A 27,785-nucleotide genomic window follows, 5' to 3' on the forward strand; every position below is an offset into this window, starting at 1 on the left:
TCTACCAGTTCCACAATTAAGCTATGTTTGGTTTGATATAAAATAAGCGAAAAAAAAGGAAAGTTCTGAAAACATTTTGTGAAATTCCTTAAGAACTTATAGCTCTTTTATTTTCTACCAAACCAAACAAAACTTTAAGAGTTTTAAGTTCCCTCTTGAGAGGCTATTCGTCAACCAATAGCACACGGAAACAGAGACACATATAAACAGCATTATATGAAGCCAGCAAATACAGATTTCTCATCCATATTCTTTGAGAACCCTTCTAAAGATTGTAACTTGTAAACACATGAAATTCTGAAGCAGCCTCTACAATGATCATTCGTTTTTAAGAAAGATAAAGACACGGGACACCGTCCTTGTTTAAATTTCTTGTTCCGAATCCAGTAACTTGTTCAACTCTTTTTTGTAAGGATTGGATCTGCATTAAAAACCTATTCTCTTAAAGCTACAGGATTCTTTGGCCATATTGGTTACAATTTGGCTACGATTACCCAATCATATTAGTATGAATTGTGAAATTTTCATTGGGCATGGGTAATAGCCAAACCCAAAAATATGCTTGGTCATATCCAGTGTTGACTCGTAAGAGGGCTTCTGCTAAACCCACTGACCCTTTAAAGCAAACTTCCCAAGCTGGTAGCTATTTTGCAATTTCCAAGGCTATAAACCTGCAATATCCCGTATGAACTCCATTGTAACTTGTATGGAGTAATTCCAGTAGGCAAACACCCTTTACACCCTCTAGTTTATACACGCTGCCAATAGGGGCGTCAATGGCGGTTATGGATTGGATTCGTCCACACCAAAATCAATTTGGACGGGTTGGACAGACCAAGCCAGACTTAATGGTCCAAAGTATTTATTGGATTGGATTGGACCTGGTCCCATCCGTGATGAATTTATATTGGATTGGGTTGAATTATTAGAATTAATCTAAATTAAAACAATTTTGAACAGATTGAATGGTCCAGTCATTGAATTCGACCAGTCCAAAATGGTTTAAAATATTTATTGGATTGAATTGAACTTGGTCCATTTGTAATGGACTCACATTGGATTGGATTGGATTGGACCAAATCCAGTCGAATTGATACCCCTGGTTGCCAAAATGATCAGATCCATGATAAGGAACTTAGAATACAAGGTGGAAAATGGGAATTTGGATTAGTTGAACGCTTTGGCTGTTCAGCGGGTTGTGAAACCAATTATAAGATTCCACGCCATTAATAAATTCATGGGCCCCAGTGTGAAAGGTGTGGGCCTCATGTATTTTATGACTGGATAAGGTTTCACAGCCCGCTAAACAACCAAAGCGTTCAGCTAAACCTTGTTTGGCGAATGGAGAGAATTCCACCACCTCTATGGAGTTACTGACATGAATTCCACATCTGCAGCTGCACGTAGATCGTAGAAACCAGGAGTGATGGTCTAAGGATTGGGCATTACTTCAACTTGCTACACCATTCGTTGTCTCATGCAACAAATAAAACAAGTCTTGATGAGCAAGCTGCTACACTAGATCTTATCACGAGCCCCGTAATCATCTTTCATCATATTATCAATTAAGCCGAGATGTAAAATTTCATTTTGGACTCGGTTATAATCTAGTCTGGAGCAGCATTGACAATGGGGAGAGGGGGAAGTTATAATTTAATGCCTATCCCAAATTTAATAGATTTAGTGCTGATGTCTGGCATTATTTATGCTTCAATACGAAATATGCATTCAATAGTATTGCCCTATGGAGCTACAGTTAAAAAGGCCGATATCTACAGCTCCCGTATCCATAAACCCAAGTGACGCTATTTACACCGGTTACGGGCCATCAACGCCAATTGGGAGGGAGGGAGGGCTTTATGAGGCGGGCCCCACCTAAACAGCCCATAAGCTAAGATACATTTGGTGAAAACCAGAAGTACCCGGGTAGGCGGGCCCACATATTAATGCGCTTACCCGGGCAAATGATTCTCGAGGGTGCCAGCGAGTAAAGCTTTGGGCAGAAGATTTTTGATGTTTTCGTCCTTTCAATGAATAGAAAAGTTTACCCACCGCTAGTGTGAACCCAAATTTGATTCTCACAAAATCACACTCATACCATTACCATCCTCACAGCCCCTTATAGCTGTGCATTGGGGATATCTTAATAAATAGAGAGAGATAGTGAGAATCAAATCCGAATTCTCTTTTGATATGTATGGTTTAAAAGCAATTGATGAAAGCATTTATAACAGACATTAACACCACATCAGCAAAAATGCCAATAAATAATAAACCTTGGATGAAGTTTCAAAATGAAACTTTTTAAACAGAAGAGATGCACAAAAATCGATACATACAAAAAAACAAACATCAATACGTACAAGTATACATAATAAAACCTTTGTTGATAGGACACGTGGCATAATTTACTCAATAAACACTCTGACACCACCGGAACCAAAAGAACCAAGGCAGAGCATAACTTGTTTGTCAACATGTGCATTAATTCTTGAAATTGCGAGGGTATTAGCTGTGTAATTATCTAATTGTAAATGCGCGTGCCCTGAGTGGGCCTCAATGTCTAGACATGTCAATACACATCACTACACGCATCGCGCCAAAGATTGTTTGGCCGGACGGAAAATATCTCGACTACTGTATTTGTAGAGAATCTTAGTTGTCAACGATAACCTTTAACCTTGACTCTGTATGCCGACAACACAATAGTCATCACTGATCCAAGATACTGGTAAGCCGGAAATATCACATACGGTCCATTCAAAGATCCTCTCATACTGCTCATGCTTCACACAGACAGGTGACAGGACAATTGTTTTACGGAAAAGGGGAGTAAATTTTCTGAAGGCCTATTATTTTCCATCTGTCAAAGGACCCATTAACCATAAGCCAAATAACCATCTTGCATGAATAGAAAGGTGAAAACTTGCCATAAAAAAGAAAAACAATACTTAAAGAGGTTTATATACAGTCTTGCTAGAAATGAAGCTTGCCTCGTTGCATACCACACAACAAAACGATAGACGGCAGTTTTCTAATTCAAAGCATCAAAAATATTGAATAAAAGCTGCTATTGAAAAACAAAGTCCTGAAGATGCGTTAACCCCACAAGTGTAAAACCACGGCAGCGAGTATTCCATGCCCGAAGGAAACCCTGGTTTAATTCCAAGTAAAACCATTGCAAAAGCTACTAACTATATCTTCTCGGTCCAAAATAAGAGACCTTACAAAAATCTTAACCTCAAATTGCAATAATAAAACACAAACCAAGGAAAAGCTACTTGGGGCCAATGTCCTTGAGAGCACAGATCTGCTCTTCGCCCATTGCAGACATGACAGTCACAACAAGATCTTTCCCCTCAGCAAAACCATCTTTGATCTGCATTCAATTAAGATGAATCAGAGTTACTGGCCCATGATAGATAAGGGCAAAGGGGCTCCAAAAAACATAGAAGCAATATAACATGGAACCAAACAGGAAAATCTTTCTAGCACAGTAACATTATATTGCATCTGCGAACAAACCAGAAGCAACAAACATTTCAGACGCCCAGCAAAGACTAGGGGGAGAACCCAAATAGGAATTTCAAGTGGTTAAGTTCTAGCATTAAAGTATAGATAATTCCCTTTTTAAAATTATCAATATAGGTAATTCCCTTTATCTCAAAAAATAGCTCTTAACCCAAAATTTAAATCATCCAAATAATGTACTGGCTATTTACCATAACCCTCCCCCCGGCACCCCAAAAAGTCTGATAATTATAGTGTAAAAAAGTACATATAAACACCCACGATGCAGGCACATGCAACGAATATCACAAAAAATACAAGTAAAAACTGAAAAAAAGAGAAAATCAAAAAACAATGAGCTGGTAGAAGTCAACTTACCGAGGTAAGCAACTGTTCATCTGTTGGGAGCCTCAAATCATCTTTAGTATTACCATTTTCAGTTAAAAGACTCACCTGATACATTCAATATGAGATCAAACAGAGATTCACAAAACATAGCACAACTGAAGAGAGAAGAAGTATGGACATACAAATCCGTCTTCAGAAATATCAATCAGCTGGTAGTCAGTACGAGTGACATGGGGAACCTTTACACAAGTAACAATAGCATATTAACGTCAATGAAAGAATTGCAAATGCAAATGGATAAAAGGATAACATAAAAGAAAGCACCAGGAAAGTGAAGCCATTACATCACAGTTATGGGAAGATGGCACAATATCTTCAAGCTTCTTAGCATTGAAGATGTCAATTCCAACAAAATGGCACTTAGCATGTCCGTGCTTGCCAGTCTTGGAAGTTGAAACCTCCACAACCTGCAACCAGAGTATGTTGTCCATGTTATTGCCTAATTTCATAAAACAAGTTTTGAGTTGTAAAATGACCAAGTGAGAAGGAACGAAAGAACACCACTTCAATGTTTCAACTTGGAGCAAATAACACCAAAACAACAAGCTTGATGAAAACAAAACCAACAATCACGAAAACTAAGAATATCCGTAGGCATATAATACCTAGAAAAATTACACATGTTTTTTCAGTTGCAACTTCAGACCATCAAAATCTATTCCATTGGTTAACAATGCATAATCATGGACTAGAAGTATTTAAATAAGTAAGAGCAGCATTATGACAATGGCAACAAATGCATAAAAAACTACTTTAAGACCATAGCAAGGCTACGCAAAGTAATTTGAACTAAGGGTTGAAATAGCAACTTTTCTACTCCCATCGGAGTTTTTGAATGCGCAAGTTAGAAGCAGAACCATGTCACATAGAAAAACATAATCATCGTTAAATACGTATGCACCATGGTTTAAAGAAAATTTGCACTGACATTACATAGTCCTTCGAATCCAGACATAACCAATAAGACTAATGAAAACTGATATAAAATAAGGGAAAAAACTGAACCATAAAAACCCCGGAGGAGTGCAGATATGGACTGAACATAATAAGATAATATGAGATATAAAAATAGATAATGGTAGACTAAAGAAATAACATTTAAGTAGTCACCGTAATCATATAGTAAACATGGATATGGAGATAAAAATTTTGAATAGTTAACATAGAAATTGGAACAAATCAATCAAAACATATCGTCAGATAAACGTCTACGCAATTAGTACGCAGGGCAGAACACGTGAAAAAAAAAATAAAAACGAAAAAAAAAAGATCATAAAGCTTGAAAGAACTGCCTGGAAGCTCCATACATGCAAAAAACAGATGTCAAGTAACATAAGATCCAGAAGTGAAACACACGAAGATCTGCAAGGGAAGAGATTTCTACCTCCTAAAACAACAAAAAAGAAGAATAAAAACGCCATCGCAACTATCAGTTAAATTCAAAACCAAAACAAAATGAACCGAAGAAAAACGGTATGGAAACTCAATAAAAAACGCTAAATTTTGAGACATTCTCACAATATATTAAGAGCACAGGTAAAGAATAGATAACAGGAGCAATCAATAACAAAAAAGTCAAGACCAATAGAGGCTACAAAAGCTAAAATTCTAAGCATAAGACCCTAAAATCTCTTAGAAATCAAAATCTCATAAAAGAGGAGGACAAGCTAAACGATAAACAAAGGAAGCATTAAGGATCTGAGAAACAGCAATGAATCCACTATCCAGATCTATAAGGGGAAACATTTATTCATAACAGATCGAGAAACAGACCTTGCAAGGCCTCCCCTTAATCACAATGTACCCGTTCTTACGGATCGTTCCGGCCTGCTGAGGGTAGGTCTTTGAAGCTCCAGCATCGGCCTTCGACTCGAAATGGTGTTCCTCGTCCGACATGGCTACTGAGCTTTCCAGTCGGGGAATGCAGATAGTGGAGGGAAAGTTGCAGAGAGCTGGATAGAAGACTGAGTATAGGGTGAGAGAGAGAATCAATTTATATACAGATTCTATCTCTCTTTCTCTCTCTCTCTCACGACTTATTTTTATGTTTCGAACCCAACACAGGATTCCGGGCACCTAGGGTTTCATAAAATTATCCCTACAAACTCTGTTGCGTCCGCTTCAATTTCTACCGTCAGATCCCTCCTTTTGTGGACGGCTAGATTGCAAAAAATGACTTTAGCGTAATAAGGACGCTGAAGGCTGCAAACCCGCACGTGGGCTGCCAAGGGCCCATTTTTGCCCATATCCCTATTTTGGCCTCGGGAGACGGAATTAAGCCGTAAGAATTTAAGTCTTTGAGATCACATCAGCGCCCCATATGCATATCTCAGCGTGTAAACATCTCAGAAGTTCCCTGAGATGTTCCTAATACACAGTTTGGATGTGCTGTGAGACGTCAACGGATTCCAATCTTTAAGGCAAGAAACTGGATCCACATCCCTAGCTGCGGATGAAAGTTATAACGTAATGGAATAGGCCCAGGATCATCAGATCCACAAGCAGCGCATAAGAGATTGGATTTGCTCTTCACAGATCGCGCCTCACAGTGCATCATAAGCGTGTTTTGAAAATATCTACCGTGCATACGTTTCCAATACACGGCTGCGATATCTGTGAAGATGATGTGAAGCGCGCTCTGTGAGAGAATATCCGAAATGGCGCATAGGTCCTCAGGAGACCGGATCTGCTCCTTACAAATGGGCGTCTCACACCGACCTCATAGATACATCCCATTGTGTATTGGAAAATTATTATTTATGGGAAATATTTTCAATATACGATGAAATGTGTGAGGCACCCTGTGTCAGGAGTAGATCCCAATTCGATTCTGAGAAAAAAAAAACATTTTTTTTGCACTTTAGGGGTTTCATTCGATAGATTTTGGTTCGTTTCATAGCCTACATTCTATTTTTGAGTCAAATTAAACCAAACCAAATTTAAATCAGTTAATTTGGTTCTCTTTTTTTCTCAAACCAAACTGAAAATCAAAAACCAATATTCCTAAAATTATAAAACCGAACCAAAAACTGAAATAACCAAATTTGAACACCCCTACTCTTTTAAACTTTAACCAAAATTAACTATATAATTATAGACAAGATTATGTAAAAAATAAGGTTTTTTATCAGCTCAAGATGGCAAAGCATGCAGAATCGGGCCTAGACCCAACTCCATTTTGGGTCTAGTTGGGTAGGACCTACAAAAAAATTAGACTTGGTCTATGGTAGAAAATCAGGCGAAGATTTTACTAAAAATTAGGGCCCATTTTAGAGGGTTAAGCTGAAGATTCAATCAATGGTTCATTTGGATGTCGACAAAGAATAGGATGAGAGAGGAAATTTTGCTTTCTCATTTTGGCACCTGTGTTTCCATGCTAAGACCAATTATCTGAGAAAATTTATTTTCTAGTATTTAAATGTTGAGAAAACTTAGTAGAATATCTAACTTGATTCCATTTTGATCAACTGATGAATTGCCCATCCCCACAACATGAACTTAACATTTTAGAAGATGACATGGCATAATAATGATAAAAACTTGCCACATGGCTTCAGTATCCTCATTTTCTCAATCGTGTCATGGAAACCAAAGACCCACTTAGGATATGATGAAAACGAAGACTTAACTAAACTAGTTCAGTTGCTTTGAAGTGCTATGGATAAGTTATTCAAAGAAATTAAAGTAGATAGCCTTTCAAAATTCAAATGAGTAAGAAGGGATTTGGGCTCTCCTGATTTTTCACCAAAAACAGTTTATAAACTGTTCATATGGGGCCCACCTTAGGAAGCCAAAAGTCACTATTCTTCAATCTTTCCAAATAGGCTCTAAGTTAGTTCTACCACTTCGAAGTATTCTAGATAAGCTATTAGAAGAGGCTGAAGTAGATAATCCTTCAAATGACTAAATAACAGTTGATTAGGACTCTCAATTTTTTGCCAAAAATAATTTGTAAACAGTCCACGTGGGCCCATCTCAAAAAGCCAAAGGATGCTATGTTTCAGCCGCCCACTTGTGAGGGCTAAATTGAAAATAAGCTTTACTTCAAATTACATTAATAATATAGGCTATGTTTGCTAACAACCAGCTTAGCTGCCCAAGTCAAATAAGTCAGAAAAGTTGTCTTCACAACGCTTGCAGCCCTAGATTGAATCCAGTATCAGAATTTTTGGGACGGGATCAGCTGCCCATAGAGCATAACCCATAGTTCATCTCATCTGTGCAATGGAACTATCTCCCTATGACACACACTCTATAGACAGCCGATCCAATTGCAGATTTTTCACCAAGCATAGCTTATAGGCAGTATGTCAGCCCCACACAGACAACCAAAAGCTGCATTATAGCTCAACCCTCCCAAATAGGCACTTAGTTGGTCCCCGTTAAGTGAAGAGTTTCCCATGGTGTCTTTTGGCCTCTCGGCTGCATATAAGCAATCATAAATCCAAGCTTATTGTTGTTAAGCCAAAATACGTGTTCCGATAGAAGATTTTTGGTTGAACACTCCAAAGCAACTCAGATTCCGTCCAAGAAGACTGAATCTTCACCAATGCTTATCCGGATCATTTGGAGTACTGTTTGGTCACTTTGAATAGCTTATCCGGATCACTTCAGAGCCGCTGAACTTAAGCTGAATCTTCATGTCAGTCCTTCCAAACAGGCCCTCAATGAAAACAATTTGTTCAACCAATGCTTCAGTCCTAAATGGGCCCTAATTTGCGAATAAGTCAATAAGCTTCAATAGTTCAATCTGCTATCCACCATACACTACAGCCGCATATATTGATCATAGAGAAGATGTGGATTCGTGCAGTAAAAAACCTCAACCCAGGTCCCAGAACTACCTGAGAATTGGGTGTAAAGCTTGTAGTCAGTCCAAATCTAATCTCAATACATGTGGGGAGTGTTTAGAGTTATAGTGTAAGTTGATATGCCCCTTGCAGGATATGTAAGCAAAAAGATGGACTGTCTGATTATATTGTCTTAGAATATGTACAGAGTACATAGAATCAAGAGTCTATTAGTCATCTCAATTGAATTCTATGCAACTTCTTGAACCAGTGAGTTATTTGGTTGTATTCACAAAACCAAAACTTTTGAACCTACACCCAACCTAAACCTTAAAAATCAAACTTGGGAAATCAACTTCAGTGCTCACAAATTGTTCACAGTCCCTTGCAGTCTTGCATTGAGAATTTCTCCCATGAGAAAAAAGCTTAAAAGAAAGGGAGATATTCCCAATAACACTGTAAAAGATTATGTAAACAGTGTGAGTATTGAAGCCGATCTCCAAACTCAATAGTTTGTAAAATTGGAGGCTGAATCCAGGCTTGAGTTGGACACTTCTCAGTTCCCTTAGAGGATATAATGAAGGAGATTTAATTAGAATCCAGATCTGCTCCTCACAGACAGAGCCTCACAGAAAGTTTGAGTAGTGCATCTTCCTATGAATAAAAACTTACAAGGAAAGAGATGTTCCAGATGCACAGCCAAAACATGCTATATAAGGGGAAAATCAGGGTGAATTTACTTAGACTCAGTTTGGAAGGAGTACAAATGCAAATTTGTAGAGTGCAAAACCTTATATTTTGTATGTATTTACACTGTACACACTTGTATTTGTACTCCTTCCAAACTGAGCTTTAATATTAACGACGACAAGCTCATCTTAATCACTTGTGAAGTTAATATATTACTATCCAATATTGTAAAAATAGACCAAGAACCAGAAGTGATTTGGCTATCAGTTTCTAGGTCAGCAGTTTGATCATCCGGTTCAAACAGATGGTTTATTCTAATTTAAAAATTAAAAAATAAGCAAAACGGTTGTCCAGTTTGAATGGATCAACGACCACACAGAGTCAACTAAATCACTGACCAAGGCCGTTTGGATCAATGATCTTTCAAAAACCAGATTAATGCCTATTTTTATTTCTGTTTGATAAGCAATATGGACTGCCCATTGCATCAGACCCTCCAGAATGAGACTGGATCTAGTGGGCATTAGGCACAATAAAGTAAGCACATTAAATGAGCACTTGATAAATATTTTGACAAATGTTAAAAATGGATATTAATCTTTTTCAAGGGTAAGCTGGGGGTATTTTAAGGGTCAAGTATCAAAAAATTTTCTAAGTACTCATTTAACATGCTTACAATGTTGCGCCTACCAAATACAGAAATGCCACATCTCACCCAAGCCCCCATCAACCTTATATGCCACTAAACCTGTTCATGGGCCAGGTTGAGCCGAGCTCGGGCCGAGCTTTTACTCTTCATTAATGGAAATATGTTAGGCCCAAGCCCGGCCCTGATAAAAAATCCGAAGCCCGACCTAATAAAAAAATTAGATTTTTTTCCTATTCAATAATCAATATAAATTAGAATTTATTCACATTAAAAAAAGAATATAAATTCAAATTTTATTTACATTAAAAAAAGAATATAAAGAAGGGAAAAAGAATGTGAAGAAGAAGGGTTCAGCTGGAAAAATAAGGGAAAGGTGAAAAAAATAGGGGTTTTCGACTAGGGTTTTTAGGTTTAATTATAGGTCAGGCCGAGCTATTTTGGCAAATCCCGAGCCCGGCTCGAATTTATTGCGGGCCGGGCTTTTTGGCCCGAGGTTAAGCCCGCAGGCCCATATACCCTGTTCAAGCCCATTCGGGGGCCAGGCCAGGCCGGGCCGGCCCGTCAGGCCACCCGGCCCATGAACAGGTCTATATGCCACCATGTATTGCAATTTTTACCGAGTCGCCCAAGACCCCAGAATACTGTTTCTGGATTCAGGCAAAGAAACGGAATCATATTCTACCTCCCCAATAATCTATCAGAAAGGCTGAAAGAATGCAGTAAAATCAGCAAGCTTCCAGATTCTGCAATTTCATACCCAAACAGTAAAAATGTAAAATCCACAGAATACCATGATTCTACATGTCATTTATTTCAGATCACCACACGTTCAAATCTAGGAAGTTTCTGAATTTTGCACAGAATTCTTCCCTGGATTCATCATTCAAGTGTATAAACAATGGCATCATCAGTAACATAACTGTTGGCTCAACTACAAAAGCGTTTTAGTTGTTACTATTGGTCTTGATCAACAAACACAAAAAAGAATAGGTTATAACAACATGAAAAGCTTGAGTTGAGATTAGAGCCTTGTATTTACCTGAAATCACCTTTGCCTTGTCGGCCTCTTTTTAACACCAAGAAGGATCCTATAAATAAAGTCAAACATTGCAGACCGGTAAAGCAACAAACGCACCCCATAGGTCAACTTCGAGCCTACATTATCTGGTGGCAACTCGCTGAACTCACGCAGCTTCATGAACTGTTGAGAAATGAAAAATAAGGTATAGAGATAAGCGAAAAGCAAAAACACCTGATTAAATGCTTTTTGACTTCCATGCAACAAAGCTGCGTCGTTGCTAGGAAAACCAACTTCCGCAAGACAAAATATACAAATCATGCTTACCAAAAAAAGAAAGAAAGAAAGAAAATGCCCGTGCCAACTGTCAAGCTGTTTCGAACCGGTGCCTTGAAATCTGGAGCAAACCGAATGGTTGAGCCATTCACTTTTGCTTCTTATTCTTTCCAATTGCTTGGTGCTTGACCAGCTTCAAGGGTTCCTAGTGTTTTAAAAGCGCAAGGCACAAAAAAAGCATAAGGATCGATTTGCGCGAGCCTTTTTAAGAAATGCACAAAATTACAAAAGAAAGGCTAAAAAATAAAAAAAAAGTCATAAAATGCCAAAAAAATTTAAAAGAATGCAAAATAAAAATTTAAAATATTAAACATAACGTTAATAAAAATATAAACTTAAATTTTAAAATAAATGATTTAAAAAAACCTATTATCTAAAATTAAAATACATAAACATAATATGTAAACTGTATTCAAATGAAAATTTAAAAATAAAAGCAAACATATAAAGCATTTTCAAGCATGTAAAACCCACAATCTCTTTTTTTTCCTTAATTGCATTGTTTCAAGTAGTTAATGTGATGTAAAACATATTGCATTTTTTATTCTTAGTCGCCTTTGTAGCACACCCTTCGAAGCAAGCCCGGACAAGTCTATGTTAGGGTCTGAAATTCTAACCCCCTATTTGCTTATATTGTTCATTTATTCATTGCAATAAAACAACTTCTTGAAAGGCAATGAAAGTTGTAAAATCATTATTTTTTATGTGAGAAATAAGAATTTCAGACCCTAACATAGATTTGTTCGGACTTGCCTCAAAGGGCGTGGTTGGGGGTTCTGCCCCCGGACCCCGGCCCAGCCGTTAAACTAAAAAAAAGGCAAAAAGCACAAAATTTTGAAAAGACGCACGCCTAGGCTGGGGCACAAGGCGCATCAGGTGCACCAGGCGCGCGCCTTTTGAAAGAGTTGCGCCTACGACCTGGGCGAGGTGCATACCCCAAAAGCGCCTCACCTGTGTGCCTAGGCGTGCCTTTTAAATCACTGCTTCAACCAGAATTACACATTTTACCAATCCAATACAAATTGGTTCACGGTGCTTATCTCTGGTTGACCAGAGTGGCTTGGAAAGATGATCCAGTTTGGCTCACCTAGTTGTGACTGGCTTGTGTTATGTTTGTTTCTTTTTTAGTTGTGTTGTGTTTGCCATCTTTTGTTAGTTTTTATTTGGTTTCTGTATTATTATCTGGTTTAGACGTTGTATCTTGCTATAGCCATTTTAATGGAAGTTAATTTTCTACCAAAAAAACCTTCTAAAATAAAATGCTAAACAGGTTGGACGCGGACCAATTGGATTTCCAGTTTGCTGGTTTGTCCAGTTTTCTGAACATTGGCTTCACACAGCCATTTTAACTGCTGAATAATGGCCTACAAATCCAGCTTTCACCTTGTGGTTGGGTTTTCAAAACCTTGATTCAAATAACGAAGTTGCAAACAGATCAGATCGGATTGAAACAGTTAAACCTAGATGACTAAATCCAAAATTCCAAATTTGATCTGTTAATGTTCAGATTACTACACTAAAAATGACCTTGATATTGTATATCATGATAAAATGAATTTAAAAGTACTAGTATGAAACTTGAACATATGGCTGGTAAATATATACCATTCAAATTAACATAAATTCTAAGTATATATAAGCATAACCACAATATGATCTCTTCAAAATAAGCCGCCAATACTCAAAAATAGATCAGATATATACATGGGCAAACATTATTACCTCCATTCAACTCTTTTCGCACAATGAGATTCTAACTTTGGGTTCCAGAAGAAGCTGATCTCACATGGCTCTCATCCATTTTCTGTATGAATATTTGAGGAGGGTTTTCTCTGCCACAGGTAGTGTTTTCAACTTAATGTAATTATAGAAGCACAAAAGGGTTTAACACATAGAACAGTTATTCTGCCAGAAACACAACAATTAAGTAGCTATATGATCATGCCAGCTACATTACTAGGAAAACAGCGAGCGTATCATGAATTTCATCCACAAAAAATAAAGACAAGAAGCAGTACAAACCCCTTTTTAATAAAAAGAAACTCATTAAACAAAAAACAGTGTGAATCATTAATTAAACGATAGAACCAATAAAGTGTAATGAACAAAATTTCAATTTTGATGAACAGATATTGGCAATGTTTTGAATCAGGGAAAAATAAATTGCAAGCTCTCATGTTATGGAGCAATAGCCATTTTCAAGGCCATCATATTCTTCTGAGACAATAATCTTTCCACTGAAATGAATTTTCACATGGCAGTCAAGTAGAGGAATGCATGTAGTCCTACGTCTGCATAGGTAACAGTAATTAAAAGATTCTTCCCATGCATATGAATAACCCATTGGCCAGGACCTAATAACTACATTAAGAAAAATATTCCAATATTTATAGGAAGTTGAACATTTCAGTCCCCTCCCCCTCTAGATGCATCTTTGTACTTTATAAAGTTACATGGTTGTTGTCGATTGGTATCCATTTCGTACATGGAAGTATCGTGTCAAACCCCAGGAAGATGGAACTCTGTCCTCCCATCAAAAGTTACATCATGATCCATGATGACATACTATTTAAGTGAAAAACAGCCTGGCTATTGTAGGTGAGAATAGTGACTCTGTCACAAAGTCAATAGTCTGTACTCTGTGGTTAAGAATTAATAGGGTGAACTTGATGTCAATTTTGAATTCATTAACTCATTTCTTAGTTGTCAGATACAACAAAATCACAGTTCATAGATGGACAAGTAAGCAATCAAGATTCCACCATACAGTTTTAACCCTGATAAATTCCCTTCCAGACATAAAAGATGTAATTTATGATAGTTCTATGAGTTTTCGGCCACAAAAGCTATCTCAACTTTGAAAGGAATCAGAATTAATATGAGAAGGATAACTAACATTTCCTTTTCCCCTTCATATATGTAGCTTGATGCAACAGCCAGAAGTTGCCCATTGTGGTTATATGACAAGGAAGCTACACTCCTGGGAAACCTTGGCAACTGGAGATAAACAAAAAATTAGAATGTTTTGTACAAAATACCAAAACTACTCAAGTAAAACATATAGACAGCAGTAGATTGAGAATGAGAAGCATATGCATCAACTACATGTTTGGCACACAAGCAAGCCAATTGGAGCAACCAACCAATGCATCCTAGAGAAGAGTTGCTTTGGATTAAAATCACCAATTGGACGATCATAGCATTCTATACCTAATTAAACCTCATCAAGTTGCAAATGAATTTATGCATTTATCTCTTACAAGTAGTAGGTGAGGTTATGATATGTTCAATTAATCTTATAATGAATGTGATGAATTACAAGCAACATAACTATGATCTACACCCTTCAGCAGGCTATTAGATTAGAAACTCATAGCTGCCCCTGCCTGCTTTGATTAATGTTGGCCTAGAAATGTATTCTCAATGAAGTCCCTTGAATTATGGTCCCCAAATCATGCATATGTACCTTGATCATGTTTAATAAATGATAAAGTTTCTTCCTACTTCATGCTTATCTTCCATTTTTTACCTAACCATCCTTGTAATGTGAAAAGATGCACAACACCACTATATACTCTCAAGTCTCAAGAGTGTTGGACTAGAAAGCAATCAAATTACAAGGTGCAACATCACAAGGGAATGTAACACCTAAAATGAACAAAATTCTGATATGTTGCAGTGCATATAATACAACTACGGTCAATTTAACTAATACCAATAGATAAATGCAAATGTTTGAGTGTTCAAAATAATTGCAATTCTGCAACAGGTGTTTAATAAATTATTAACCAGTTTAAAAATGCTAGTTATGAGCAATATAATAGATTATTTTTCTATTGCATCTTCACTCAATTTCTGGCAGCAAAGGAGAAAAGAACTTCTGACAGCAAAAGGAAGAAGAGCTTATCTTTATTAATTTGCAGCATGAATATTCTATGCCTTGCAGTAGTACAAGTCTTGCAGAGATATTATAAATGGTAGGAGTTGCAAAACAAATTGAGAAACAGATTAAAAAGTCTACAGACATATGAGAAGCTTAACATTCCCCTAGAGACATTTGTTACTAGCAGCACCATATACAAGTTCCACAAAGAGTCAGAAAGAAAGGAAATACCTCAAATAGCCTTTTCCTGCTTTGTCCATCCCATGCAATAACATACCCCTCATTATCGCCAGTGACAAAGGCACCATACTGGCTGAATCAACAAGAGTGTCTCAATGTAAATTTAACAAATCTATTAGAAAAAATATAGCAACAAAATGTACATCAAATGAATGCATACTGTGGATGAGGCACAATGTCATTCACTGCAACAAGATGATATCTCCCATCCTTGTACTTTGGATGGCACCGGAAAACGCAACTGTAGCAAAGACATGCAAAAAATATGACTATGGTGCCAAAATGACATCATTCAGAATGCTTAAGGCCAATCATGACCATTGCATTTGTCAAATGCTCTTACAGTTAAGTCACAAAGTTCAGACTACCAAGAGTCTAAAATCCTTAAGAGAAAATCTTTTTTTCTTCTGTGCAAACATACTCAAATGATCAATCAGAAAAATCCTGGGACCTTTCAGGTGGAGTATAAACATCCAAGAATACCATTCTATAGCCTCCATCCAGTAAAAACTTTATGGAAAAAATCAGCATGGTTGGGTGAATACTGTTTATGTAAAAAGATCCATCTTATCCTGGATTAAAGCCTGAGTGAAGTGGTATAAGGGAAAACTACCAATAAAAAATGGTTGAATGGGCAATATGGTTAAGGTCATAGATGTAGCCAGGAGGTGAAGAAGAAAGGGAAAAAATGAAAATGGTAGAAGCTTAGTCATGGACCCCACATGGCAAAGTGAGACTACTAGAACTACTGCCACCTATGAGTGAGTTATCTAAACTGGAATTAAGAGATTGTTGACTCTGCAGAAACAAGACAACAAAGGAAATTTATATAATAGCCAGTTATGTTAAAGCAAGAAATGAGTCAAGGACTCGTAATTTAACAATAGATATGGCACTGAATAAAAAGGAGTGGCAGAACAGGATTCATGCAGCTAACCCCATATAGTTGGGGCAAGGCTTAAGTGATGATGATGATTATGGTTATATTAAATCCAGTTTGAATCATTATCCTATCAATAGCTGTAACTGGTTTTAATATTTGCTTTGGGTTTGATAAGGAAAGCAAAACAACAAAAAAATAAAAAGAAACTCATTCCAGAAAATCTACAAGTGATCTGTCCATGATATAATCTTTGAGGAGGTTACTTGCTTATAAATGATGTCCAAGGAAGCAACCTGGCTATGATGTAACATTAAGGAGGTCACTTGCTAATGAAGTAGTCTCTAAGTACAAGTCTATATAGATAGATAAACCAGTCTTTCAAGAGGATGAATAGAATAAAATTATGAACCAAAGCTCCTTTTTCATTAAGATACCTTCAGGTATATTGTCTTTCCCTCTCATCTTTCTATCCTCATGTTTCCTTCCTATTGAAACATTCTATTGTCTACTCTATTTTTTTCCTTGTCTTAAATCTTTTCTGTTCATTTCAATTGTCGAATGTCCAATCTAGCATATTATCATACATCCTATCCAATTATAGTTCTTCATTTGGCTATACTAGACCACCCTTAACCCCCATAACAGCCCTAGACCCTTATCAGTTATCTTCTTTTTCCATAATAAAAATAAATATACTAAAAGGAAATGAAAGTGCAAAAATAAGTGACAAGGAGTTTCCAAGAGAAAGAGTTGAAAAGACAACAAAGCATCTCAATCCTTAACAACCCTTCCCCTACAAACAAAATTGTACAAAAATCTAATAAAAGAAAATCTCCTCCAAGCTTCAAGAGAAAAACTCCCAACCCAAATCCAAAACATATGCAAGATAAACAATCTTCAAATCCCAAACACCTCATGCATTATGAACAATCAGAGAAAATATCTCTACAGCAGTCACAACCTTTAAACCCATCCAGAGACAGAGATTATCTTTGACACCACAGAATCCAACTCCAATCAGGCCCAAGAGTTCCTTCTATACATGTTCAAGCCACAACCACAAACATAGCCCCTCACCCCCTAAAATTACATACAGTTGTATTAACTAGAACCAAATTGGTCCGGTCCAATGACTAATACAGGTTACAAAGTAGCATTTCAGGACAAGCAATGAGTACAGGTTAGTGGCAGGCAGCTGGCCACCTATGCTGAAATGGACAGGTTACTAGGCACTTAGCAGCATATTTACTTCTGCCTCATACTTCTTGCTTCAAAAATGCTTTTGCATAAAATGCCCCCCCCCCAAAAAAAAAACGCTTTCTTTCCGTACCTGAACTAATCAGTTATCTTCTTTCCTGAGCAGTCTTCTTGACAGTTCCATTCAGGACAGAAACAAATCCTTATAAACCTTCACCCAACCAACAACAGAATTCCCCCCCTCAAAATTCCTTTATTCTGCTCATAATACTAGTATCACTGTCAGTTTTCTCGACAGTTCCAGCAGTTGTTCACCATAATTAGCATATGAAATCTAAGTGGAACTGTGGGACCTCCTTACATCTACACTGAGTTTTACAGTTCTTGACCTAACCCGCCAATCTGCTAAAACCCAAACATTCTTCCCCATGCTTGGGTTGAGTGCCTGCCTCAGGCCCAACCCAGCCACCTCCCCTGAGCCACTTCTTGCAGAGTTGCAATGTAGGATACTAGGATCAATTTTCTCAAAGTAGAAGCAATTAGGTTCTACTTCTGGTTACATAAAACAATACCGTTGAAGATCATGGATAATCATCCTATAAATAACTGTTTTTATATAAGCCTAATACAATAGATATTGAAAGAAAACTCGTATCTAACAGCCCGAAAAGGGCACAATTTCAATGTTTCAGCCATTAAACTTATGAAAGAGAAAATTGCTGCCATCACAACCATGATTTCATAACTAACCCCGTTCCGTTCTCCTCTGAAGGATCTAGACATGCTAATGCAACACGTCCATCAATTGATCCAATTGCATATCCTGCACAGGCACAAAAAAAGATGTGAAACCTACTTCAAGGGAACTCTACAACTACAATAAGGGATAAGAGAAAAAGCCACTGAACCATCAAAAAATACGGAGGGTTTATTTTATTGACAGAGGGCCAATTTTCAGAGGGAATAGTATATTTAAGAGTTCTACTTTGATTATGAGCTTTCTTAGTGAGTTTTGTCCGTAAATAGGGGTGCAACTTGTCCAGCATGGGTCGCACATTACTTAAAACTTGAAGGGGCCCAGAACTAGTGGTGTAAATTCTTCATATCTGCTTCCTGATTTGCGCCCTACCCTATAAATATAGAGACAGTGGCACAAGCGAATTTTTAAATAAATAACTTGATGCCATTCCATGCTAAAGTTTAACGATTTTTTGCATAAAAACAAGTTATATCAAATTAAGAAATTAATGTTATGCATGTGGCTGGGTACATCTTTCATTTTGTAAAAGACTCCACACTTGGTGGTGAGTACTTCACCAGATCTTGTTGAAGAATCAAGGCTAGATCTTTCTGATTCAATATTCTTGTTATTCCAGATTCAAGATCATTTCTTGAATAATTTTTATTCTTAAATCAAAAGTTTCACTGTGTCTTAAAGTTAGCTCATTCTTTGATTTGATTATTGACCTTGAAATTGTTTCCTTATTGATAATCTCCCCAACACATAAATGGAACTGAACCTACTCCATAAACCAGTCCTAACTGATTCCCATATAAGTCCTCCATCATTTCTTGAATTGTATCTTCTTTTCTTGATGATAAATGAAAGTTCATGAAAGGAAAATAGAAAGTGATTACAGTGCCTGATGATAAGATATCACCCCCCAACCAAGGGGGTAAGTCATTCCCTACAGCTACCCAGGAATTGTGGGGTCCCATAACCCTACATTTCTTAACAAAATCAAAACCTGTATATTTTCAACGCAACCCTAATGTCACTAGCAAGCTAATATGAAAATATTCACTCTAATATGTGCCCTTTATCACTTATTTGAAACATATCCTAAAAGTCAGTGTTTGTGACTCATTGTATCATCTAATTTGCACAAAGATGAATGTCACGTTTTCAGGTTTTCTGCTCAGATACCCCATATCATTTTCAAAGAGAAGCTAAAAAATTAGTCTTATAGCAAATTGATCATTTGCATTTAAAATGATATTTTATATTTCTTTGTCCATGTCAGAATTAGTTCAACAGAACCAACAGTTCTTCACACACTTTGCACAAACCTAATGTCTCACAAACCACACACATGTAAAGCAACCACATAAATGTAATTTGTTCTTAAGTGCAAGGATATGGAAATGACAGAATTTCTTTAAAAAAAAGAGTGGTAAATAAGACTTCAACTGTCAAAACAAGGTTAATCAGTTTTTAAAACATGGAAACCGCTGTTTTAACACATGGAAACATTGGATTTATCCAAACATGCTCAAAATTATCATTTTTCTCAGAAAAAAAAAATGTTCTTTAAAAGAAAATTCAGGAAAGCAACCATAAAATCAATACTCAATCATAAAACATGACAGTTATTTTACCTTTGTGATTAGGAAATGAGCAAACACACTCAATTCTATAGTCCATTGCTGAATTTTTTGTTTGAATTGGACCTTCTAAATAGCGCAAATCAAAGATATTTACTGAAGCTCCAACCCCAAGTAGCAAATAAAGCCCACATACTGACATACATTCAACCTCTGAACCTACAGCTTTTGAATATGCAACAAAATCCGATATGCGAGTATCCCAACACATTATCTTTTTATCCAAACCAGTTGTAATTACTTGACCTGCAGAAAACAAAGCATTATTAAATGCTCTTGCAGCAACAACAATATAAAAAGGCGATGATCAAATTAGCCCAATTTATAGTCCAATTTATAAAGCAAAGGAATGAAAGACTCCTTTCAAAAATCAAAATCTCCTCATGTGTTGGAAATGTATAAAAATGCTATACTGAAGATTACAAGTTAGAACTAATAAATTAATGATCAGTTTCTAATCTTAATGCCCTCCCTTTACCTAACACGGTCATATCCTAAAGTTTAAAAATTCTGCAAATATATATTTTACCAAACATCTTTCTTTTACCAAAATGAAAAAAGGGGATAATTAGATCCTGGAATGTAATACATATCAAAATTTTTGCAACAAATTAAATCCATAAAATGCATCACAAACATGACATAGAAGGTTTAAACCATTGTTCATAAACATACCATAGAAGGTTTGAACTATTATCCCTAATATAATTGTCTTATGTATAGTTGTCCATAGTTCTTCTCAAAACGTTTGAATTTGTTTTATGAGAGAAATGACAAAAGTGATATGTATAATATTCAGAAAAAGTAGGAAACTTTTACATGTCTGCCAAATTAAGGATTCAATTTGTAGTAACTTGGTTGCCAATGTAACTTACAGGTTTCCTCAGAAAATTCAACGCATGTTGCCAAATCATCATGAGCCCCAATTGCCTTATGGGTTCCTGAATGAATGTCATACCTAAGAACATTTTGTGACCCATAAATATCATGGAATTATCACAAATTGAAACCTTGTTCAATATCCACAAATAAAGGCAGGGATTTAATGAAACTAAATGTTGCATGAGGTTTCAACATGCAGTGAAAGAACATTGAAGAGTAAATGTTTCATTCCCTCAAGTTTACACTAATTAAGGAAATATCTGACATGTCATTCTTCCCTAAATGGGTTGCTCTGTCCCAATGGACAGATGGCTAAACTAAACTTAACTAGTGCATTAACCACCATACAGATGTTTCAGTACTTGTATAATTCAGTCCTGAAGGCATGTTGAAGTGAGGGGAGTAGGGGACAATAAGAATAGTTATAAAGCTCATCAACAACAGTTCGGGAGATATTAAAAAAAAAAAGAGCATGGTAAAAGACTACTAAAATTTAACTTTTTAAGCTTATTTATAAGAATGGCATTTATGCCATCCACATATCTTTCTAGTTTAAAGTATCCCAAATGGCTTTGAATGCAAATCCTCATTAGTTCACATGCAACATGATATTTTCGACACAACATTTTCACCATAATGGAGACATAAATGTTGAAAATTTCTGCGGAATACGTGCCCAATCATGGATTTGCCTTCTTAACACCCGGAACTTTACTATTTTTCAAAAATAAAAATCCAAATATTGTATAATTTTTAAGTTTGCGCATATTAACTTTAAAGGTATATTAGTGTAATAGTTATCTGAAAACAGCGATGATCGTACAGAAATAAAATGAAACTGGAGGGTAGCTTTTAACATACCTTCTAAGACAACAATCAGTGCCCACGCTAAATGCAACAGATTCGCCCTGAAAACAGCAATCCAGAAGTGCAGCCTCCGAGGAAGCTTCTAATCTAAGTAAAGAGTTATCGACATCGTATACTCGAAGAATCTGTTTCAGGCGGAACACTCCAAGTGGTTAAAGAAAACCAACAAAAAAAATGAAGGATTTAAAAAAAAAAAAAAAAAAAAGTGAACAAGAAGTTTTAAAGATCGATATTACTCACAGAATCCCATGACGAGATAAGGAGGTTGTTGGATTGAGGAGCGAACCGGATTTTAGTTATGGCGTCTCCGATCGGTTTTTCGATCTTCAAACAAGCCCCCTCCATTAATTCGATGGGGGGAGAGAAAAAAAATTGAACTGATGGCGGGGGAAGTAATTGAGAATTTGAGATATTGAACCAAAGCATACGCAGATATTCTTCTTTTTTTTTCAGCACGAAGCGGGAACTGAAGCCGATGATTCAAATACGATGAGGCCATGTTTTCCCGCCAATATTCCTGGGCCAAAACTAGAGGTGTAAAACGTGCCTGCCGTGCCTCCCTCCCGGGATATTTTGGGAGATCAGCTCGGCACGGTTCATGGTCCGGGCCCATGTTGGGCCACGGGTTGGGCTGGTCCATAGGGTGAGCTTTGGATAGATTGGGTTGTGGATTGGGCCAAAGTTATTTTATTTTAAAAAATTAAAAAAAAACTTAAAATTTTAATTTTATATGAATTTTGATGTATACAATTGTGCATGTATATATATATATAATAAAATTAAAAATAATTGTTTATTTTATTAATATATTATATACTATATATGATTATATGATTATAATTTATATAGTATATTATATATTATATAAAATATATAAATTCTATATATATATATATATTATAAAATATATAAATATTATATATAATATATAATATATTATATAAAATATATAAATACTATATATATGAGTCATACCGGGCCATTTCGCCCTAAGCTCGACACAGTCCATAGACCATCGTGTTAGGTCAGGCCGCAAGCGGCACAGCCCAATTTACACCTCAAGCCAAAACACATGTACGGTCATGTTGCACACTAGAATAATGGTATTCACTAAACCTGTTTGGGAGGGCTTTAGGTGCAGCGGCTACTGGCTTCCCAATGTTGGCCCCACAAGGACAGGCTATAAGCTATAAGAACCTTGCTAGCCAAGATTGGTTGTAGTCATGTGGGTTGTATTTATTACCATGCCGTTTTACAAGAAATACTTTTTGCTTACAAATTTCCCACTTATTCAAACAATGTTTGAATACACATTATAGCCTTGCATTGGAAACATCTCCCCGTGAAATAAAGCACAAGCTATTCGAACGGGCCTTGCACTTACCAATCTCTTGGGATATGGTTAAGTTTTATTCAAATAAAGCATAAATGAAATTCTCTTTATCATGGGACCCATTACTTAATGCAAAAAAAAACAATATAAAACTGGTCAATGGGAAAAAGATTTTCCCCCTCGTATAAATGAACTAAGCCAAATATTGAAGTAGAAAGAATCCCGTGATGAATATGATTCATTTGAGAACTTTTTGGATTTTATTTTAATTGTTTGAACCAATATATGGCTTGTATTTTCTTTTCTTTTTTCTGTAATTGCATATTTTTTCTTTTCTTTAATGGTCATAAAATGATCTTTGCCTAAGTGTAAAATTCAGAACTTTATCAAATGCATATAATTAAGTAAGAAAATTATGAAATGTAAATGAAAATCTAATATGGACAAATGTAAATAATTAATTCGTTTAAATTAATTTAACAATTTATTATGTTTAATAAATATTCAATATTTTAATGATATATTGGGTAAAAGATTTAAACATACCTTATATTTTCCTAAATGAATTTAAGCATACCTTTAGTTTTTTTTAAGACTTAATTATACTTTGTGACTCTTTTATCCTCTAATTTCTTTCAATTTTCCAAATTATAACTTGAATTTTTCAAGTTAATGTGGATGGTGGGCAACATGGCACATTGGACTATGTCTCTCCAAATGGTCACATCCAATAACACCCCATGGAAGATTGTAAACCCATTTAATATGATAGTAAAATCCGTAACCAAGGATTAAAGCATCAATATCAGGTATCGTATTGGACAACTTAGATACGGATATGATTTGGAAAATGCATGAATACAACAAATGAAAAAACATTGAAACACATGGATGCACTAGGGAAATACATACAAATCCCATAAATACATTAATAACACTGTTTAAGATCAAAACAATTACAAATAGTATACAAATACATAAAATTTAATGATATCATATAATTTTATTTATAATACGTCAATCAAGTTCCAAGACACTAAACATATGCACTTATTATATTAATTATTTTTTATTTTACTATTTCAATTTTTTAACATTAACAAAAATCAACTAAATATTAATTTTTCAAGTGCAAATTAAAACATCAATTAATAATTTATAAAAATACTATATTTAATTTAAAATATATCAAGTTTGTTAAAACTTCTAAGATACATATCATGTACAAATTCAGGGAAGGTAGAACATCTTTTATTCTCTCTGCTAAATCCTTTGAATGACTTGTGTTTGCCTTTTTAGGAATCAAAGCTATAAAATTGGCATTGGCACCTGAATTGATCTTACCTCTCTCAAAGAACTCAGAGAAAACTTCCAATAAGTCACCACCTGTAATGTCCCAACAATCTTGATAGAAGGCCATCGTGAAACCATATGGGGCTGGGGCTTTAGATATTTCCATTGAGAACACAACATTTTTTATTTATTAGATTTCAAATTTTTTTTAGTTCAACCATCATATCTCTGTTACCCAGTTTCCAATCAAAGTTAGATCTCCTCTCCTGTAATCATTTCTCCATTCCAATTCAGTATATCCACAGTATTTTTCTCTCACTTCCTTTAGGTAGGGTATGAAAGTATTTGGTATCCCCATCTCATTTAGCCATTTACACCTAGCTATTTGCCTCCAACTTACCTCATATTTCCTAATGAATTTCTCAAATTCTTATTTCAACTTCTATCGTTCTTTCCGTTCTCGTACTGTCATCCTTCTCTTTGCCTCACCTACATCAATTTCTTGGATCCCCCTATGGAGATCGAATCCTTTATTTTTTCCACTCCCCCAAATTCCTCCTTATTCCAAGCTTTGATTATGAATTTTAGAGCCTGTAGCTCCCCCTGGAGATCGAATCCTTTATTTTTTCCACTCCCCCAAATTCCTCCTTATTCCAAGCTTTGATTATGAATTTTAGAGCCTGTAGCTTTTTTATAAAACCTATATCCTTTCCACTTGGTCTTCTTCCTACTACCGGTGTACCTTTTTTATAAAACCAAGATGAAACAACCACATGTATTCAAAGCATAAAGGACAAGGTCCCCCTCCTAAGTTTTCTTGGGATAGCCTAACTAGACAATGGTCTGATGTAGGTCTAGGGAGAGCCCTTACTACCAATCCTCTCCAAGCCAATTCCCAATCTGAATAGAATAAGAATCTATTGAGCTTACAACACAAAGGTTCTTGAAAATTGGACCACGTGTAGTTTTCCTGCAATGTGGGTAGATTTCTCAACTCAAATAGTCCACAAAATGTTGAAACTTCTCATACTAGAGGTAACCCTATGGTTTGGATTGGTGGTTTCATTCATGAATCTAATGACATCAAAATCACCCCCCAAACACCACAGGCCATCCCAAAGACCCCTAATCGCTGCTAATTCCTCCCAAAACTCACCCATTTCCCTATATGAGTTAGGTCCATAAACATTGGTTAAAACCCACTCCAAGCCATCATCTTTCATTCTTAACTTTATTGTAATTGTAAAGTTGCCAATAAGTTGTTCAATACACCCCATATCCTCATTCTTTCAAATTGTAGTGATGCATCTTGAAGCTCCCCAAGATTGTGCAAATGCCAAACTTAATCCTCTAGTTGACCATACACTCCTTACGCATCTACTGTCCACCTCTTGCAATTTTGATTATTAGATTAACACAATGGTTGGTTTCTCTTTCCTAAGGACTTTTCTAATCATACTCCTTTTTATTGAGCTCCCTAGACCCCTTACATTCCAGCTAAGTATCTTCGTGGACTAAAAGAACTAGTAAGAACCCAAAGAATCACCTTATTTTAACCCAATTTTCTTTCCTTCCTCCCTATACCTCCTATTTCATAATCCACTTCAGATCTTAATCTCTCCACTTCGCTCAGTTTCTTTTATCTTCTTGTAGATGCCTATCCCTCCACCTTGTTTGGATTTTTTATCAGAACTACTTGTTATTTTTTCTAGTTTTTCTTTTTGCCTTTTTATCTCCAACACCTACAAGTTGAATAGACAAAACAACAGGAGAGAGGGGGGATTAGCCAAATCACATAAAGGAACATATGTGGAATGACACAACACACTAGGCTCCAAGGGGGTGGTAGAGGGTCTTGTAGAAGTTTGGTGGAAAGGGATTTTAGACGGGGGGTTCTCCTCCAAATCGGCCTTTGAAGTGCTCAGCGGGAGAGGGGGGGGCTACACTTTTGCTTGCTAAAGTTGGAGGAGAGGTAACCATTCTACAATCACCCTGACCTTGTCTCTTAAAGGGGAGAGAAAATGCTCCACCTTGACTCAAGAAGTTATCACCCCCAAGATGAGGACTTTCTGACCCAACACTCTTCTGAGGATCCAAAGTAAATTTGGTTGGGGCTGGTGAAGTTGGTTCAAATAACAATCTTGTTCCCACATCCATTTCCTCCATTAAACTATTATCATGTCTAATCTTGATACTGCCAATACTGGATTCCCCAATATTTTCCTCATCAGTTCTTTCCCCTCCATAGCTTACCCAGTCTGAATCAAACTCATCTTCTTTTTCTTTGTTTCTGCCATATATTGGATTTGGCTGTTAAGGAGTAGTCAAGTAAGAGACAAGCCTTGGTCTCCATAAGAGTTTCTCCGTGACACTTCTATTCGAAAAACCAGTTCTCGAGTAGGGTTGAAAATGGAATGATGATAGGTCAGGATTAGCGTCCCCTATCTTTTTTACCCCTCTTGTCACGTGGTTACTTAAGTAGTCATGTGATTGTTTCTCTAACATAGGCCCTAGCCTATTTATAAGCCCACTTACTAAAACAATTTGCTTCTATTTAGGCCCAATTTTAAATAAACTTGTTTTCTTCGAATGACCACTTTCTAAACTAACTGCGATTGTCCTAGGCCTGAGAATACACGTTTCTTGTTCGATAATTAGTGTGGGTACATTACATTTGTCAAAACTTTTGCATAAGTGTTGTTGTTGCCTTTGCTTGCATGCCTCAATATTGGCTTTGCAGAAAAGCCTTTTGTATTCTTCAACCCCAAGTTTTCCATTTTTGAGTAAACTTAGCTAATTTGAATTTAGCCAATCTCTTGATCCATGTAGGTATTCATCTTCTAGCACTTCGTCTTCCATTCTCTTGGAACCTCTCTAGAGGCTTGCTTCAATGGAGGTCAAGATCTAGATTGAATAGAAGACATTATCGGCAAGCACTTGAATATTCTTGGAATTTCTTCAGGCTTCACATCGTTCACTCTCAAAGCCACCGAATGAAGATCTAAAGCAAAGACACTTGCTAGTTTTTCCTTACATAAGAATGCAATCGACTGAAAGATTTCTAGCTTCCACAAGTGGAATAGAAGCCCAACAATCCAAATGATTACACCATCCTCCACTAAAAAATCTTTGGAGTTGGAGGTAGGGGACCATCTCATCACTGTCACTGCCCTAGTCTTAGGACCAAATTCAAAACACTGATATCTAGCTCCTTTCCCATCAAGTCTAACAGAGCTTTACAATCTTCAAAGGGGGTAAACAGGATTGGACCTTTGTCCTTTAGATTCTTAGCTATGTCCTATGCTACAAGCCTTAAGTTTTATGGTTTGCTTTCAACTTCAACCATTAGCTTCTTTTCCCATTCTACCTTTTCTATATTATAAGCCAACTTATCAGCACCCAGACCATTTACCAAGAAGTG

The 27,785-nt window shown here is 36.4% G+C and overlaps 1 protein-coding gene across 1 annotated transcript; it reads right to left on the reverse strand.

Moving 5' to 3' along the window:
• Window positions 1-3,030: 3,030 nt before the first annotated feature.
• On the reverse strand, window positions 3,031-22,111 carry LOC104598192 (mitotic checkpoint protein BUB3.3-like). The gene is made up of 16 exons (XM_019197882.2): window positions 21,979-22,111; window positions 21,733-21,863; window positions 20,865-20,947; window positions 19,984-20,235; window positions 18,355-18,427; window positions 15,685-15,765; window positions 15,516-15,597; window positions 14,298-14,398; window positions 13,160-13,233; window positions 10,730-10,790; window positions 9,038-9,164; window positions 5,692-5,994; window positions 4,203-4,325; window positions 4,041-4,097; window positions 3,889-3,963; window positions 3,031-3,379 (listed from the first exon to the last, which is right to left on the reverse strand). The coding sequence occupies exons 1-16, from the start codon at window positions 22,081-22,083 to the stop codon at window positions 3,278-3,280; spliced, it is 1,830 nt and encodes a 609-aa protein (XP_019053427.1). The 5' UTR covers window positions 22,084-22,111; the 3' UTR covers window positions 3,031-3,277.
• Between the last annotated feature and the right edge of the window lie 5,674 nt (window positions 22,112-27,785).

This window comes from Nelumbo nucifera, chromosome 4 (assembly GCF_055504915.1).
Source record: "Nelumbo nucifera cultivar China Antique chromosome 4, China Antique-T2T, whole genome shotgun sequence".
NCBI lineage: Eukaryota > Viridiplantae > Streptophyta > Magnoliopsida > Proteales > Nelumbonaceae > Nelumbo > Nelumbo nucifera.

Excerpts from the sequence above, each read along its gene's own strand:
- LOC104598192 (XM_019197882.2), bottom strand. The coding sequence starts at position 22,083 with ATGGAGGGGGCTTGTTTGAAGATCGAAAAACCGATCGGAGACGCCATA. Across the intron at positions 18,428-19,983 it reads CTCATTTCCTAATCACAAAG|GATATGCAATTGGATCAATT; the intron begins GTAAAATAACTG and ends GTGCCTGTGCAG. Across the intron at positions 10,791-13,159 it reads AGCTTCTTCTGGAACCCAAA|AATCTGGAAGCTTGCTGATT; the intron begins GTTAGAATCTCA and ends ATGAAATTGCAG.